Source organism: Tauraco erythrolophus, chromosome 29, assembly GCF_009769465.1.
Source record: "Tauraco erythrolophus isolate bTauEry1 chromosome 29, bTauEry1.pri, whole genome shotgun sequence".
NCBI lineage: Eukaryota > Metazoa > Chordata > Aves > Musophagiformes > Musophagidae > Tauraco > Tauraco erythrolophus.
In genome coordinates, this window is record NC_141493.1 from 701,816 (window position 1) to 719,764 (window position 17,949).

Genomic DNA, 17,949 nt, shown 5'->3' on the forward strand with positions numbered 1-17,949 from the left:
GGCGCTGCCAGAGCGCGGGGCGATGACTCTCAGCCGGGTGTCACGAGGGGTTTGGGCGAAGCCGGGGTGGCTCCGAGAAACCGGACCCGTTTGTTCCCACGCGAGTGATGTTGCACAACACAGATCCCTGCGGATTCCGTTGCCATTCCCATGTACTCTCTATCTGTAAGGATGACCTTTGTAGAGTCGTTATTTCTGTAGACTTTGTTTATCTGTAAGAAACTTTGTAGATTCTGTGAAATGTTATTTTAACGAGATCACTCGAGTCTTTACTAGCAAAGCATCAATATTCACTGAAGTCGATATCTTAAGAGTTTTTGGAAGTTGACTAGAAGCTCTTGACACTAACGAAGTGGTGTTAAATTTCCCTGGCGATGTTCCACTGGGGCATTACTGTATTATGACTTGATGTTGACGCCTAGACTTTGAGATCTACGATATTTTGGGGGTTTTGTTGTCCAGCCTCTGTTCTCTTGCGTAGTGTGAAGCCTGTAAAGCTTGGGGAGCCTGTAAATAGGCAGCGTGCCGTCGCGAGTCGTAGCGCATCTAGAATTGCCTGTAATATTTTAGCTTCTTCCTGAACGTGTGTGATGGTAGGAACATATAATTTTTGTACATTACCTTTCCTGAGATGTCGCCTTTTTTTATTTTACAAATACTTTGGAATTCCGATGTGGTTTTTTGCTTCCGTGAGGATTCATTTGGAAAGGTTTTTAAAATGACATTCCACTGATTTGAACTTTTTTGCTTGAGGTTGACTTCAATAAATCGTTCTGAATGTTCCCCACGACGAAACGTTTTTCCGACCATGGGGTGGAAGGGGAGGGGGGGGGGGTTGGCGGTGGAAGGCCGCCCCGTACCGCCCCGCACCGCCGACGTGGCGATGCCACGTCGGCGGTGCGGGGCGGTGCGGGGCGGCCATGCGACGAGCGGGCGGCCACGCAGCGGAGCTGGCGGCGGAGGTGGCGGTGCGGGCGCTGCTGCTGACCGCCTTCGCGTGAGTGCGGGCGAGGGGAGACCCCCTTGACCCTCCCGTGCCCCGCGGGGTGCCAACACAGAGCTCACCGGGCACCCCCCGAGCGTCTCAGCCCTCCCTTGCCCTCACCTCCTCCCCGGATCCGCATCCCCGACTCGCCCAGTCTCTCTGAATCGCAGCTTTTCAGTGCAGCCTGCCCAAAGTCCACCTCTTTTTTTTTTTTCTTTTTTTTTTTCCCTTGTCTCCTCCTCTCCAGGATCATGGAGTTCTTGCCGCCGTTCCAGCGCGTGGTACAGCCTGAAGAGATGTGGCTTTATAAAAACCCGTACGTGGAAGCGGATCACGTCCCCACAGCACCCATGTTTGTAAGTTCAGCGATTTCCTTCCGTCTTTTCTCTAATTACAAACTTTGGTTTTAAGGCCAAGCTGCTCGCTGAAAGGCTTTGCACTGCAGGCGCCTGCGGTTCGTCGTGCATGCGACTGCAAGTGCAGTGTGTTATCGCAAGCAAAACAGCATTTACCCTCATTTTTCGTAGTCTTTTTTAGACTTTACCATCCGGAATTGGTTTTGGGATTTTAACTAAATTTATAAAACCTCGTGAGGACTCAGCACTGTTGTTCATCATCAATTTCAGGTCCGGATGACTCGGACCACAGAGAATAGCATGTCTCTCACTATCAGGAAACATTTTGCTTGAAAGCAGCTACTTTCAGCAAAGTTTTATTATAATTTTATTGTGAAAATGTTTTCCCTAGGCTCTGTTAAAAGGCTTTAACATAAAACTGTAAGTCTTGGATTTCAAGCAGACAACAGTGTGTTAAAGGGTTGTCCCCTCCTCAGAAGAAGGAGTGTTTCAGTGAGATGCTGTGGCCCCTGGGCTGGGCAAGCACCTGCTTTTTTGGCAAATAGCACTTGTGATTTTCTGCAAAAAGTGAGTGTAGGGTTTTTAAACAGTAAAGGACGAATCCTCGGTGTAGCGTTTGGATTTGGCGGCGGGAAGCACGACGTGTGCCAGGCTTCAGGAGGCAGCACACCCCGTGGGAGCCTCAGGCACACCTGGGATGTCCTGGGCTGAGACCCCACAGCAGCAGTCGCAGCCGAGATGTTGGGAATGACAACTGGTTTTCTCTGAATCAGCAGCTCCTGCATTTTTTGCTGACCAGCAGCATGGGTGCTGCTGACCATGAGCTAATCCTTGTGCTTGCAGGGCTGGGGAGAGCTGAGGTGCTGTGGCTGATAGCCGGGAGCAGGGAGCTGCAGGCAGGAGCGAGGTGAAGGCAGCCAAAGCAACGCTCTCATGCCAGAGGTGCTGTTGGAGAGCTTGAGGATGTGCTGGGCTTTGCTCAGAGGAGGGAGGGCTCCGCTGCTCCGCTGAGCTCATGCACTGAGTGGGTAAAGCACGGGAAGGTGTGGGATGCAGAGAGGGGCTTTTGAGTGCACTGCATTGCTTTTGCTGCCTGGGGTGTTTTTTTCTCATGCTTTGGCACAGACAGCGTCCAGCAGCCCATGGACTTGCTTTTGTAGGCGAGGTGCTGCCGTTGGGTGACAAAGAGGAGGAGCAGCCGTGCTCGGGGAGCACAGGGTTAGTCAGGCTTTGCTGCAAATACAGCCGGGGTCAGTTTTGCTTCCTGATGGAAACATTAATTGTGTGCAGAGGGGACAGGTTGCTGCTCGGCTTTGGGGAAGGACGGTGTGTAGTGTCCTCCAGCAGTTGTGTTCTGGTGTGAGTGCTTCAACCTGCTTCCCTAACAGACTCCTAACAATCTTCTTGTTCTGTGGCAGTTCATCGCCTTTCTGTCTCCCCTGTTGCTCATTGTCCTGGCACGGGTGTTCATGAATGCCAGCCGAGAAGACACGTGGGAAGCCTGCCTTGGTGAGCTCCTCCTTATCCCCGAGGGGTCTGCTCCGGTGCTATGGGGGTCTTGCAGATGGGCCCTTTGCTCTTGCTGGGGCACAAGTGCTGTGCCAGGGGTATCAACGCTGAGCCGTGTGGCCTCTGCTGAAGCTTGAGCACAGAAGCCCCACCATTCAGGTGGGGATGATGCTGACGTGACCCCTCTGCTCTCTCCCAGCCGCCAGCCTTGCTCTCGCCCTGAACGGAGTTTTCACAAATGCCCTGAAGCTCGTTGTGGGGAGGTGAGAAACTGGCTCTTTGTGGGCCGCGCCGTGCGGTGCGGGGAGGCGCGTCCGTGCAGTGGTAGAGCTACAATAGCAGGAGTACAGGCCAGAAGCTGAAGCTGGACATGCTCAGCCTGGAAAGAATGTGTTTTTTCTAGCTGTAAAGACAATTAAATATTAGAACAAACCCTGGTGGGAACCTGCTGTCTCCGGGCATCGTTTAGATGGGCTCGTTCAGGCCTGTGCCAGGGAGGAGCGCTTTGGCACGTGTACAGGGAGCAGATGAGATGGTTTCATCTCCCCGGGCCACGTGGTTGGGATGGCAAAAAGTTACCTGTGCTGAGCACAGCCTGAGAGGTTTGCTGCGGTGCCCGCGGGCTGGGCAAGCGGAGCGCGTCACGGCCGCGTGGGAATTCGGTTCCGGTAATAGATCTGCTCTGCCGGGCTGGACGGGGGAGGTCGGCACGATGCTAATCTCGGGGACCAAACCGGGTCCTGCCCGAGCAGCGGTGGGCTGGTGAGGGTGCTCTGCCACAGCCGGGCTCCCGTCTGCCCGTGCTGCCCACCCAGGCGGGAGCGGAGCTGGTGCAATGCCCGGATTGTCCCTTGGCACGGCAGAGGGAGCTGCGGAGGTGCTTGGGGACTGTGCTGGGATGCGGGTGCTCCGTGGGAGGGCTGGGTGCTCCATGGAAGTGCTGGGTGCTCTCCTGCATGCCATGCCAGGAGCACTGCACAGCTGAGGGCTACATGCCTTGCTTCTCTGCCCCAGGCCACGGCCGGACTTCTTCTATCGGTGCTTCCCGGACGGACAAGCGAACGCGGAGCTGGTGTGCACGGGCGACCCGGCCATAGTGACCGAGGGACGCAAAAGCTTCCCCAGCGGACACGCTTCCTGTAAGTTTTCCATGTCCCCTACCCGCTGCAGCCGCAGACAGCGAAGCGTGGTGAGCAGAACCCTGTGGGGAGGGCAGCTTGGGTTTGCCTCCCTGCACCCCGCAGCTCCGGCTGCGTTCCTTGGCCCGTCGGGGGGCTCAGCTTTCCCTCTGCAAAGCAGCGAGGGGAAAACTGCAGCCTGAAGCTGTCGGTAACTCTCGGGAGGAGGGACGTTTGCCAAGTACCAGCTCCTGCAGCTCCTCCATCGCTCATGAGCTGGTGCATCCCTTGGCTCCTGTGGGCAGGAAAGACGTCCTCAGCCTCACCGCTGCAGCAGGGGAGAGGGTGAGGGTCTGGCTGAGGGCCCGTGGCAGAGCCCGGGGCCATCTCTGAAGGGACACGCTTCTCCTTCAGTCGCCTTCGCTGGTCTCGCCTTCTCCGCCTTCTACATCGCCGGGAAGCTGCGCTGCTTCGTGCCCGGCCGGGGAGGCAGAGCTCTGCGGCTCTGCGCCTTCCTCCTCCCGCTCTTCCTCGCCACCCTCATCGCCGTGTCCCGCACCTGCGACTACAAGCACCACTGGCAAGGTGGGTCCGCGTCTGCCTCTGACCGGGATGAGGGCACAACTGGGTGCCCTGAGTGGGGGCACCTTGAGCAGGGGGAGGGGTCCGCGGTGCCGCAGAGGTGTTCAGAGCCCACGAGGGCAACTCAAGTGTTTTGATTACTCCCCTGGTGGTAGCTTTTTTGCTGCCTGCACGGTGGTGATGCCTTTCTCTTTGTTTTTGAAACAGATGCCAAACTTAGTCTCAAAGGCAAGGGTCAAGTTGCTGACCCAGCACAGCTCTGAGCAGGCTGAAGAGCAGCCTGCTGGAAAATCCATGGAGCTGGGGAGGGGAAAAGGGAGTTAAGTCTCCTCTGGTCTTGCCCACAGATGTGTTGGTTGGCTCAGCGATCGGCTTCGTGCTTGCCTACCTCTGCTACAGGCAGTACTACCCTCCTCTGATGGACTCCATGTGCCACAAACCGTTTCTGCACAAATCCAAACAACTGCCAGCACACCAAGAAAAGCCTGTGGCTTCCAGCTTTCCCCTGGATGTGTAGCGACGGGCTCTGTCCCGCCAGCACCTCTCCTGCTGCTCCGTCAGCGCTGGGGCAGGGGAAGGCTTTGGGGAGGCTGGTCGTGGTCTGCAAGAAGTGGCACAAAGGAGGATGAACCGGACACCCGCGTTCTCTGCAGTGCTGGTAAGTTGTCCTGCTCAGGGGCCTGTGTTGCTTCATTAACCAAATTTTGTAGCGTCGCTCTCTCGGGACCCGCTGCGAAGTGAGCGGGGCGTTTGGCGTGCAAGCCTGCGGGAGGACAGCCCAGTTATGAAAGGTGCTGAAGTAAGAACTGGAAAAATATGACCATCTGGTGTGCCCTGTCCGGTGGGTGTTCTGTGTCCAGTCCAGAAACCACCATCAGTCACCTCCCTGCAGACCAGCCGAGCGCTCCCATCCCTTCTCGTGGGAAGCGTACGTCGAAACGCGGTGCAGGACCTGCTCCTGGCGCTGGATTTAAGTCCGTCTTTTTCATGGCAGCTGAGCCAGTTTGGAGTAACGGGCGCGAGGCTGCAGTCTTTGGCCATGGATTCAGTGGGGTGGGGGAAGATGAAGCTAGCACGGTCGTTATTTGGATTACTGTGCTAGCCTGGATGTTTTCTAATTTGCCCAATAAAGGAGTTTAAGTTTTTTAATGAACTGAAACTTTGAGGACTGGGTTTATTGCTGCATAAACTGTTTCGTCTGTTGTATCTGCAGGGGGTTCTGGGTGTTTATTTCCTGTCTCCTCCCTTGCAGCTTTAGTACGGTTGTAATGAGATGAAAATCAGCAGAAAATGAAACTGTGTCTGAAAGCATCCCTTCAGAGGGGCTTGTTTCTCTACACCGTGGTTTGTTTGCTCAGACAGCGGAAGGGTAGCGTGCTGCTGAGACATCCCAGGCACAGCTGGATGGCAGGACTGTTGTAAGTAATTTGTCAGGAGTCACCTCTGTCACACCTACGTGTGTTCTTGGCCGAGTGTACGTACACACACAGAGCAGAGGTGAGGCCGTGTCTGAGCACGGCACGTGTGCCTCTGCCAAGCCCAGGACACGACAGTGATGAAAACACCACCCATCAGCTGCAGCGTGGGCCACGTAAGCCCTCTATGATCCTGCAACTTCAGCAGAAGTTACACAAATAGTTTTACTTCCCCCTAAAATTGTGGACTTGTGAATTTTTCAACCCCCCTCCTCTCCCTCTTCCCCTGAACACACACACACCACAGTCATCTACTTATTTATTTTGGCTTTTACTGGAAAAGACATTAAATAACATTTAAAATGTATTTAACTTTGTTGTTGTTTTTACAAAGTACATAACTTAAAAAGCTGATCATGAGTGTCCCATGTTAAGACCGTTCCTTTTCCTACTCTTGTAGGAGACGCTTTAGCAATCAGTAGTTCAGGCGCCGACGGAGCAGCGTGTCTGTTCCTGCAGTCAGGCAAAACAGCTCCAGTTCCTTCGGGATGGGAGGAGGGATGTAGGCTGCCAGCGAAACCCTTCAAGTAGTGCAAATAGCGCGGCACAACGCAGGGCGAACAGGCAGGCGGGGGAGAAAAGGCTCCTTACCCCGTGCAGGGCAAAAGTCAGTGGGAGGGAAAGTGGTTTGGCCCTTTCCAGAGGCTGTCGCTGCAGCGACCTTACACGCCACGGACACGTCTCCCTCTGCCTTCCCCGGAGGCTCCAGCCCCAGCGAGAGCCTGGGTGGTTCTGGGGGCGAGGGAGGGATCACCAGAGGCTCTTGGGCCCCGTCCTGCTTGGAGCGGAGCTGGTGTCGTTTCTTCAGCGGGGTCACTGGGACACAGAGCCCAGACCCTGCGGCTCTGGGCTCCGACGTCGCTGGCTGCATTTTGTGTATTTAAAACCAAACACGAGGACGGGAGCCTGGCCGGTGCGAGATCCCCACAGCCACCCCCACAGCCACGCTGCGGCTGATGCCAGCGTCGTGCCGTGCCCCTGCAGAGCGCAGGAGCTCCGTCCCTCCAGCCCTCCGAACCGCCCGGACGGTGCCGAGGAGCAGCTGCTTCCCTCCCGCACCGCTCCCAGCCGTGCTGCTGCGCACGGTGCCACGGGCAGGCTCCCGGTTTGCTGGGCACGGGCTGGGCGAGGACGCCGAGCAGTCACCACCACCACACCGCATCGGGCACGAGCGCCGGGGCCAAGCACGCACCAACGCCGCTCTCACGAGCTGTTTCACGGGGCAGTCCCGCCTGGCACAGCCCGCTGGCGCACAAACCGTGCAGCAGCGATTCCAGGGGATGGGAACGGCTGGCGGGCACGCTCCTGCTCGTTTCACAGCGGACGCTGTGCCCTGGGCTTCACCTCCGGAGACCGCCGTCCGCACGCCCGGTGCTCGGTGTCGGGGCAGGGAGAAGCCGGCGGTCTCCGCTCGACAAGGCTGCCGTGGCGCTCTCCACGCTGCGCGTTTAAGGCTTTTATTCCCCAAGGTCACCAGCTGCAAGTTCCCTGGCTGTGCCAGGAGCAGCCAGGCCCCCGGTGTCGGTTCCCAGCCCAGGCAGCTCGTCTGCGGCGCTGCTAGAGGAGCTGTACAATAACTTAGAAGGTGGAGGGTTAGAAGTACGTGTTGCCACAGGGAGTCACGGTGCAAGTGCTGTGTGTGTTTGAGCAGAAGTGTCTTCCCTTGATATTTCCTCCCCCCACCCCTACCCAAAATGGAAGAAAATCATCCTTATCTCCAGGTAGCAGCAAGTACTCGGGAAGCAGCATGCGGGACACAGCAGCAGAGGAGGGAGGAAGGCAGAGAAGAAATCTGGACTTTCCTGGTGAGTACTCGGTTGAATGGGATCTAAGAAAGCAAAAGGAGAACATAGGAATGGCTGCACTGGGGCAGACCAAACGTGAAAACACGAGGGTGCACCTCACCCCTGGCCTACCCTCGGCCAGCCAGCAGCAGCAGAGGGCGAAGGCACCGCTGCAAGAACCGCCGGGGCCGCGCTCCGGCTCGCTGTCCGTAAGAAATATTTAGTCTGTGGGCTCAGAGTAGGGGCCACGCATCTGGTGGTTCCCTTGGTGGGCTGAACTGGTGGTGACCACGCACAGCTGCTGCTGCCTTCATCTTCGGCAGCAGTTCATCAGCCCTCCTCGTGTCCAATAGTGCTTGTGTGCAGGGCAAGGGGGAAGAAGCCAAATGTGCTCGTAGGCCAAAGAAAAAGCCCGACATAAACTCCTGCCTTGGACGCAGCGCTGTAAATAAGGAATATTATTCTCTTGAATGGGCCAGGTGTCCTCTGGAAACTGGGAAGGCAGGCGTAGGCAAGGTGACTTACATCAAGCAGCCAGAACAGCACAGGCTGGTCAGTGGCTTCCTGGCAAAGGCTGATCCAGTGTAATGCCTTGTGTCTGGTAGATCTCCTTCAGAACCAGCAGAACGGTGTCTTCCGACTCCCTGGAGCAGGAGGACATGGGAATTAGAGGGGGACACTTCTGTCCCCTCTGTCAGGACGTCTGTGATGGTTATGGGGTAGATGTGGTGCTCAGCAAACGTATGCAGTATTAGGGGAGGAGAACTACACGGGTCTCCTTCCTGTGTCCCTGCCCACCCACTATGGCAGGAGAATATCGTGGTTACTCAGTTAAGGCTTTTCTTATTGCATTGGCTTTAAAAATGATGACATTCGGCTTACGTCAGACGTGAATTTGAAGTTCTGAGGGTTATGCAGAAGCTTACCAATAGCAGAGATGCCCTTGTAGTGCAAATAAATACTCGTTAAAGCTCTCTATTGGCTTCTCCTGCAGCACGTAGTCTATGCGATTCCCTCCGTTCAGCCTCCCCACGTTAATGAGGGAGGGCTCTTCCTTCACTGCTGGGGGGGCTCGTCTGGCTTCGTGTCTGCAGGAACAAAGAGCAATGTGGTTCAGCCCCGGGGCACCAGCAGCCACGAAAACCCAACAGCATAACCATGCCACCGGGATGGGCACCTCGCTGGCGTGGCTGCAGGGAGCCACGCTGCTCCGGGCAGGTCGCGGTGCTGCGTTCTGGCTCCCCACTGCCCACACACACCACCCACCTGGCTGCTTCTCCGTGCCAGCCTCTGCCTCCGCTTCGGCCTCGGTACTCGCCGCCTCCAGGGCTGGCAGCGGGGCCCGGGTGAAGGACTGCCAGGCCACCCGCAGGGACCCCAGCAAGTTGTTCTTCAGGTCCACGCTCATGCGGGTCAGCCCTTCCTTCAGCTCTGGAAGGCAGCAGGGGTCGGGTCGGGCTGGGGCCGCAGGGGCTGCCCGGGGCTGGGGGAGAGGGGCTGCCCCTTCCCTTACCTAAGTGCATTCTCTTCCTGCCTTTGTGGTGAGGCAGCAGCATGGGCTCAAACTCCAGATCGGGGACGATCATGGGCTCAATCCTGTACGCCACCGGGTCGAACTGTACGGAGGAGGAGGGGACGGTGAGCCAGGGCTCGTGCCCCACACGTCTCACGTAGGAAGGCTCTGGCTCTTATACCTACGGGGTGGAAGATGTTGAAGAAGCCTTTGCAGGTGGGCAGGCTATAGTTCGGGTTGATCCGCTTCACTCCTCGCACCGTGAGAAACATCCCGATGGGGGACCCAAAAGCGAAGAAGATGGTGGGCTTGTAGTTGAGCTGCGGGTAGTTTGCCGAGACCTAGGAGAGAGGGATTCCGTTCTGTTTCATGAGACAAACTCCACGCTGGTGTTACGAGCACCTCGTTGTTGCATCAGAGCACAGTGCCACACTCTGTACTTACTTGTCCTAAGCCGACGTCCCGGTACTGGCAATTCCTGCCATCGTCTGTGCTGTCCGGCTCGCGCTGTGACGGGGCCCCAGGCTCGGCTCCGTGCTCCCCGCTGTGCCTGGGAGCTGCTGCACCCTGGTCCTGCAGCAACACAACCGGAGACCCCCGCTAGCACGAGCCCATGTCACGGCTCGTCCTGCCGCCCGTGAGCAAGCACGTGAGGCAGCGAAACTGCCTTGGCAGCACCGTCCTTCCCCAGCCAACCCCCTCTCCAGCTGGCATCCCTGACTTCAGTTTCTACCACTGTTAACAGTCCTCCTGCTCTGCGATTTCCCTTACAGGCCACGGGGTAAAGTCACCCTGTGGAAGGGTAACACCAGCACAACACCCGGGAGCAGTGGGCAGCTCCATCACCACAGCCAAACTCGAGCCCGTGAGAGCCGCCGGAGCACGGATGGCCCAGGAGCGAGGAGGTGGGGGTGCTTGGGGACCGTGGCCTTGCACCCCGGGCACTGGGATCGTATGTGGGGAAGGCTGGTCTGTGCCTGACAGCGATGGGATGTGACCTGGATGAACACAAGCCGTGCAGAAGACAAACCTGCATCTCTGTCTTGGAGCTGATGTAATGAAGTATCTTCATTCTTGGTCCTAAGGGAATTCCCATTTCTTTAAGGTTTTCCTCTGTGCACAAGAACTGGAAAATAATCAACCCAGACATGAGTACAGGAGCAGGGAGGTGTTTCTGTTCTCTGTAATTCTGCTCCTGCTGCGATCCGCAGCGATGTTTCATGTGCGAGTGACTCAGTACCAGGAGGATGTGCACAGGATGAGAGGACTGGGAAGAAAAGCAAAGAAGAAACACAAGAGATGGCAGAACAGAAGAGCTCCTTACCAGTGCCTGCCTGTCCACTTTCTCCTCCTCAAAAACATCACAATATTCAGACAGTTCCAGCTTCTTCAGGATTTGTTTACTTCCTCAGTACCCCTGTTGCTTGAGGTTGCCCTGGACCCCTGCGAACAGAGCCAGCAGGGATTATGCTTTTTGCTCACTGACCTTCTCCTGTGCGTTTTGGAGCCGCTGCCCCTTCCCCGAGCAGCCGCAGGAGGAGGTCGGCGCGACGCTGCGCCGGCACAGCTGCCGCGGGAGCACCGTGCGTACCTCTTCGCTGCGCTCGTCCTCCTCAGGAGTGGCCTTCTGGTTCGTCAGGAGATCAAACAAAATGAGTGACCCTGGAAACCAGGTGCAGGCAGACAGAGCATCAGCACCTCGTCGGGGGAAAAGCCCTGAACCATCTCCTTGCTGGCCTCCTACAGTCTGGTGATGCCCACGGGACCCGCGGGGGAAAGCCCTTACCCAAGCTGTGCCCCGCGATGGAGACCCCCCCTTTGAAGAGCGGGTTCCTCTGCAGGAAGAGCTGGTACAGGCGGTTCATTTCGGATGCCACCGTGTCCACGATGGTCTGGCAGTAGGTGGAACTGTTGTAAAAGAAAACGTCCAGGATGGTGTCGTTGATGAAGTGGCGCAGGCGGTTGATGCTCGGCAAAGTGATCCGCTCCAGGTCACTGCAGGGGGGAAAGAGGAGAGAGGGAATTGCAGTTAGGGGTGCATGAACCCCACCACCCTTCTAAGGCAAAATGCAAGTCCAGAGGAGGACTGCTGCCATCTCGAAGGTCGTGATGTTGTAATCCAGACCCTTGGCCCGTGCCGAGACCGAAGGCAGAGCACGGCCCGAGCTCTTACGCTCCAGGCAAGAGTGAGGAGCCCGACCTGCTCTCTGCCCTTCCCAGGGCACTGCAGAGCAGCGCCTGAGTGCAGAAACTGGGTACTCAGTTTCCAAAAGCCTTTGGTAAGGTGTGGATGTCTGTGGTCCATCCTGCTATTAGGCAGGGAAAGGCAGAAGCCTCTCCTCTCCGGCGGGATGCTGACCAGAGCAGGCACCTGCTGTGCCCGGCAAAACAGGGCTGCCAAGAGCCGCTGGGGAGGGGGGCATGGAGGTGCCCATGGGACCCCCGTCTGTCCCGCTCACAGCCCCAAACACTCACAGCTTTCCCTTCGCCACCAGAAAAAGCGGAGTTTACGCAGGAGGCGGCTGTCTGTGCGCTTTGCCGTTCCCACGGGCACCGGAGGAGCTGGCTGCCGGGACACTTACACGTCCACCCCGGTGGAGTGGAGGGAGCTGTGCCAGTTCACAGGCAGGAATTCCACCCGGCCGATCTGCTGCTGCTCCTGGGCTTTCTTGAAGTGCGCTTGCAGCATGCTCAGGGAAACGTTCCTGAAGTCATTCACTGGAAAAGAACAGGAACCCTTACTGAGATCCACCGGGCTACTGGGCGAGCCTGCTGCATCAACAACACTTAATGAGATAAAAGAAAAGATCATTACTAGGGGAAATCCCACCAGGGGCTCTAATCTGCTGCTGCTACCCTAAGACCCTGAATCTTTAACTACGAGATCAGGGAAGGCTCCATGTCCTTACGTGTGTGTTTACTGGATCTCGCTGTCCCATCTGGAACAAGCTGCCTTCCCACGTGGGCAGGGCTTTAACACAGCAGTCAGGGTAAGAAAGGTACTTTTGGGAATTTAAAAAAAATAAATCTGTTGTGAAGACGCACATGTAAGAAAGGGAATCCTAAGGGAGGAGATGAACTTGAAATGACTCAATTCTGAGGGAGAAAGGCTGATTTCCTCCGTTTCAAGTGGCCAGCGGCCTTGAAAATAGTTTCATGAGATGAACAGATAGAAGAACAGACTGCCTTACAGCAGAGGTATGTTTTATAGGAACTAAGGACAGTCTGCTGTGAAAAACTGCAGCTCCCTCGATTCCTACAGGTTAAATCATGCTGGGGTCCCAGGCAGTCCCAGTGATCACCTCTCCTGCAGAACTGGAGCACTCTGAGCAAGCAATAACGCACAGGTCAGAGCAGAGGGACTTGGTTAGTACCCGGCTCCAACATGGATCCACAGCGGGTGCCCAGAGGAGCGCGTAAGACCAGCGATACCTCCAGGCATTTGCAGCTTGGGGACTTCCTGGGCCAGAAGCGTCCCTGGTTTTGGTCTAAAATCACTCCAGAGGCTGTGGGATGGGGTGCTGCCTGTTTTGACTTCACCCAGTGACACTAACCCGTAGCAACAGACTGAGGTTACTAATCAGTTTCGCCAGTTTAGACAGTTACTTGGAAAATACCTATCCAATTTGGGAAACTCACGGTACCGAGCAGCAGCAGAGCACAGTGACCAAAGCAATTGTCCAAACCTTTCCAGGTTTAGGGATTTGGTGGGTTAGTGAGCGTTGCATTCACGCTCCCCGTTGCAGTCAGCAAACGTGGCCGTGCAGCTTTGCAGCGCGAGCGTCGGGGTGGCCTGAGCGCGCTCCGACAGTCACCCTCTCCACGCGGATGAGGGTTTTCCGGCTCCACGAAAGCACCGTGTGGGAAGAGCACCCGGCCGCGCTCGGCACGTACCGCACTGCACGATGCTCCTGAAGCGGATGTCGCACGCTGGGCCGATGCCGTGCACCACGAACACCAGGTGATCGATTTGCAGCGGCTCTCCTAAGGAGGGGAGAAGAGTTGAGAGCACAGACCCTGCGGGAGGCAGCGCTTAACGGGGGGCTGACCCGCTGGAGAGCGGAGCCTCCCAGCCCAGTAAAACCCCCTTGAGTCAGAGCCTGCCTTTGGTGCCCGAAGGGCAGTGGGGTTTCTCACTGAAACTGTTTGTCTTGCTAAATGCAGCTGCCCACCCTGGGATGGATCCAGACCGATGGGATGGTGGAGGAAGGTGAGGACGCTTGTGCCCCTTCTGTCACCATCCTCCCTTCAGCGGCAGTGGATGGTCCTCACGGTTGGCACCCACCCAGCCGTGGGGCACGGTCTGCCCACGGGACAGGGCAGGACCGGGAGGACTCGGTCTGGCCGCCCTGTGCCCAGTGTGCCCCACTCAGCTGCCCAGCCCCTGCGCGGCTGCACCGCCCGGGTGGAGCCACGTCTTGCTTCCCACATGCTTTAGTTTGCAGACGTGCTCTCCTGAAGGCATGCACGCGGGGAAATGAAGGGGTTGGATGGGAGTAGCTGCTTGTCCTCACCACAGGGGCAAGTCCCAGGGCCTGACTGGGAGCTCTGGGACAGCTGGGAGGAGGCAGAGCTGACGCCTGGCGTCAGAGCCGGGAGCGCATGTGTGCCAGTACCAGCAGGTAGGTGAGTGATAGACTCGTGTCCCTGCCATGGAAAGAAACTCCTCCTTTACCAACCTACACGCCAAGACCTCAGGGGTAATTCCAGGCACTGCCATGCTGCCAACAGCTCCGGTCTGGGCGCAGGAGCTGGCAGTGCACCGTCTCCCGGGCATCTGCCTCCTCCGCGCGCTCCTTTACGCCACGGGCTCTCTGCTGCTAGGAGGGTTTCTGAAAACCATCCAGCTCCTTCCGGCACAAAGTTTTCAGATGTGTCCTTCACTTGAAGGATCATGGAAGTTTCTGTCGGTCTTTTTTGAGAAAACAGGGCAGCAGACAGACTCTCTGGGACAGCTTGGCATGGATGGAAGGGAGGGAGCAGCGAGCTCACCGTTGGGGATCTCAGCAGCGATGTTTTCTACTCCTCTCTTCACAGTCCGAGGTCGACCTTGTTCCGTGGGAGTTGAGCCCCAGTCATCGGAGGTGAAAACCGGCTGGTAGTGCACCATCAGCTTGTAAACGAGAGGAGCTGTCATTAGCTGCGCTGAGCACCGCGGTCAAGCAGAGCAGAAGTTTTGCTGCTACAGCAGGTAGGTGACTCGGGGCGGCACCGCGCCGCGCTGAGTAACGCTGCTGGTACGAGCCCTTTCCACACAGGGAGTGAAAGGTGTGTGGAAAGAAACGTGAAGGTGTGACGCAGACCCGCCGCTGGCATTGCCCCCTACGCTGGCATTGCCCACGCCGCTGGCGCAGAACTGATTTCTCAGCAGATGTGGTTAAAAGCAGCAGCATAAAGAAAGGCCCTTTTGAGAACTGGTCAGCACAAAGACCACCAGCCCCTCCTCACCTTGGGGTTGTGCAGGATAATGATTTCCCTACTGGGGGACTCCAGTTTCTTCTTCCACTCATCCAGGGTCACAGCGATCATGTAAGCTTCCTGAGGAAAACAAGACCTTCTGTCAGTCAGCTGAAGGTATTCCCACGAATATTCAACCACTTGGGACATCCCCCACTCCATTTTAGGGTCTCTCTTATCAACACGCTTTGCGAAAGAGGCAGAGAAACAGCCAGGTCAAGCTGGAGGAGCAGTGGGGTCATCTGAGTACCACCTGCCAGAGAGCTTCCCAGAAGCCCTCACTTCAACAGCAGCAGCAGCCTTCCCCATCACGTTAGAATTAGGTTTTTTGGTACACCAGAATACAGATGTTGGAGAGATGTATTCTTTTTTAATATCTCCATCTATCTTTCCAAAGAAAACTCTCCAGCCACTATCAGTGCAGCCACTGCAGCCTCCTGACACCACACAGCGTTCAGCGCGTCCCTGGAACGATGATTTCTCTTTCCTGCGCTCCCGACGCCCTTTGCTTTGGTGGCACTAAGCACGGTGAGGATGACTCTCACGAGGGGAGTCAAACTGGAGGCAGAGCAGCCAGGGTCAGGGAAAAAAACATCCAGGCTGCTAGAGCGGGGCAAGAGTGGCCAGAGTGGCACGGCGTGCCCAGAGCACCCGGGCACTTGGACGCGTGGCAGGAGGATGGTGCCACAGCCACAGGAGGAAGGGGAGGCTGCCCAGCCACGGGCTGGGAGGGAGACAGCGCAGTGTTTACAGTTGCATTAATCAGCCTCCAAACGCCACGCCAAAGCCTCTTTCAAGTTCATGTCCTCAGGCATGACAGTGGTGCCAGTTGCCCCATATGGAGTTTGGGACATCCGGGCCAGCGTTTGACAAGGAGAAGCCGAGATGCTTCTCGGCAGGACGGATGGATGCTACCAGGAAAGGCGTGTTTACCTCCAGTTCTTCACTGAACGTCTCCGAGTAGGGAATATACTTATTGTCCTTGTCTCCCTTGTAAAACCAGGTGCAGCGGCGCACTTCAGACACCTCCTCCTCCCAGTACACTGCCACGCGCTGCCGCTTCTTCAGGTGCACGTCGTACCTACCCCCCGATGTTGGACAACCAGATCTTCTTTGTCTCTCCCTGCAGGAACCAAGGCCTGAAATAATCACGAGAGGACCAGGAAGGCGCGTGGTACCAGACAGCTGTCCAGCACGGCAGGTGACAGGGATGAGGACTGTGCCATCTTCCGTGGGCAGCACACACGAGCGTGTACGAGCAACAGCAGCAGACACCAGCGTTCTCCGTACCCAGGCACAGAGGGAGGTGTCGACGGGCATCCCAGGAGAGATGCCCCAAGTCAAACTTCCGCCAGAGGCAGAAGGTAAGATGAAGGCATTAAGCTACAACCGTCTTCCTCTCTAGTTCAGGCACAGGCTTACACGGACTCCTCCTGCCTTGCTTAGGTGGCAAAACGTGAATTTGTGGCCTGGGAAGCGCGCTGCTTAGCGGCGGCGGTGCGGGTCTCCAGGTCTCCGAGCCATTCCCCCCTAAACCAGAGAACTCCACACAGATCCCAACATGGACTTCAATTCTGTTCGTTCTGCCGCTGTTTTGGTCTGCCCGCTGGCCAGGCTGCCGGGCAGAGCATCCCATGCCAGGCTGTGCCAGGCTCAGCTGCGGCACTGAGCACCGCCGGCACGGCCTCTAATCCAAAGCTTCCTGGCAGAGGGAGGACGGGAGCAACCCTTGGGCGATCGGTGCTCTGCCCGCGGCTTCAGCAGTGGCAGAGCTTTCAGCACAGTCCTGGCAGGGGTGGCACAGACGGGCGATGAGGGCCCTGTCACAAGCTGTGCCGCTCAGAGCGGACCCCGCTGCCTGCACAGCACCTTCCAGGAGCGGGCAGGCAGAGCACCATGCACCCAACAGGAGAAATCCCAGTGGAATTCCTGCCCCCCCTGCTGTCACTCTCCCATGCACACCAGCAGGCTGCTTTGTGTGCAGCAAACTACTGATTATATATAGTAGTGTGTCTATATATATATATAGTAGTGCAACACACTACTGATTATGTATGATTCAGAACGTTTATCAAATGAAAGGCCAGACCACTTGGTGCATCCCAACAGCTCGGTTTACAGCTCGGTTTCAAGCGTTTACAGCTCCAGGAGCAGGCATGCTCCCCAAAAAAGTCCCAAATTAAAACTCCCGAGGGAAAGTCCTACATCCCAGGTAGGAGCCGTGGATGAGGCCAGGGAATTTCCCCCCAACACCCGGCCAGTGCTTCCCCGGAGCACACACCTGATGCTCTCCCACTGCCCTTCCCCACAGCGATTTTCGGAGCGGGGTCGGGGTGTTTGACATCAAAGGGCGATTTAACAAAACAGCAGCGAGGGGAGCGGTGCCGCGAAACCCCCGGCCCCGCGGCGGCTCCACGCGCCGTCGGGTGGAATTTTTCCCGCGGCCCCCCGGTGTTTTCGCCCTACCTGAGCCGTGCGCCTCTTCCAGCCGCTCCGAGTCCTGCGAGCTGAACGGGATCCACCGCTCCCGGGAGTCCGTGACTTTGCAGTAAAACCAGTGGGGAACGACCGCTTCGTACCTGTTCGCGGCGTCCGGCTCCGCCGCCTCCGAGGGGGCGGCCGGGGGGCGCGGGGGGCCCGGCGCCTGTTGCTGCTCCCGAGCAGACATGACGCTCCGGCGCGGGGCGACGGGAGACGCGCGGGGGGAACTGAAAGCGCCTCGAAACGCTCCTTCCGTCCCAAACGCCCCCCCCCCACAAAAAAAAAAATCCCCGTCTGCCGCGGTGGGTGCGCAGCGGCGTCGGGGGGTCGGAGCCGGCGGGCGGCCCCCCCGCTGCCCCTCGTGCACACGCGTGTCCGTGGGTGCGCGCCCTCCCCCCGCCCCCCCACTGGGCTGCCGGCGCGGCCCCCGCTGCCCCGGCGGCTCCTCCGGCGGCGCGGCCCGGCCGGCCCGGCCCCGCAGCGCAGGCCCCGCTCCCCGCCCCCGCGGCCGCCCAGCGCGGGGCGGGGCCTCCCGACCGCCCCGCCCCGTGGCGTCACGGGGTGGGCGGGGCGAAGGAGCGGGCAGCTGCGCGCTATTCCTGCCCGCAATCCGTGCGCGCAATCCCTGCCCGCAATCCCTGCGAGGAATCGCTACGTGCTATCCCTGCCCGCAATCCCTGCCCGCAATC

General features: G+C 57.7%; 2 protein-coding genes across 2 annotated transcripts; one reads left to right on the plus strand and one right to left on the minus strand.

Annotated features, from left to right (window-relative positions):
• Positions 1–920: 920 nt before the first annotated feature.
• On the plus strand, positions 921–5,825 carry PLPP5 (phospholipid phosphatase 5). Its single transcript, XM_086628086.1, has 8 exons — positions 921–997; positions 1,233–1,341; positions 2,760–2,850; positions 3,050–3,113; positions 3,865–3,989; positions 4,383–4,553; positions 4,898–5,208; positions 5,803–5,825. Exons 1-7 carry the CDS (start codon positions 921–923, stop codon positions 5,065–5,067), a joined length of 807 nt encoding a protein of 268 aa, XP_086484212.1. The 3' UTR covers positions 5,068–5,208; positions 5,803–5,825.
• Positions 5,826–7,494: 1,669 nt separating this feature from the next.
• On the minus strand, positions 7,495–17,447 carry DDHD2 (DDHD domain containing 2). Its single transcript, XM_086627983.1, is given in 17 exon segments — positions 7,495–7,853; positions 8,335–8,453; positions 8,736–8,897; positions 9,081–9,240; positions 9,323–9,425; positions 9,508–9,663; positions 9,767–9,895; positions 10,353–10,448; positions 10,647–10,757; positions 10,914–10,984; positions 11,109–11,317; positions 11,905–12,040; positions 13,217–13,306; positions 14,315–14,435; positions 14,771–14,860; positions 15,713–15,918; positions 17,246–17,447. Coding segments are annotated over 16 exon segments (2,133 nt in total). The 3' UTR covers positions 7,495–7,853; positions 8,335–8,362.
• Positions 17,448–17,949: the final 502 nt, after the last annotated feature.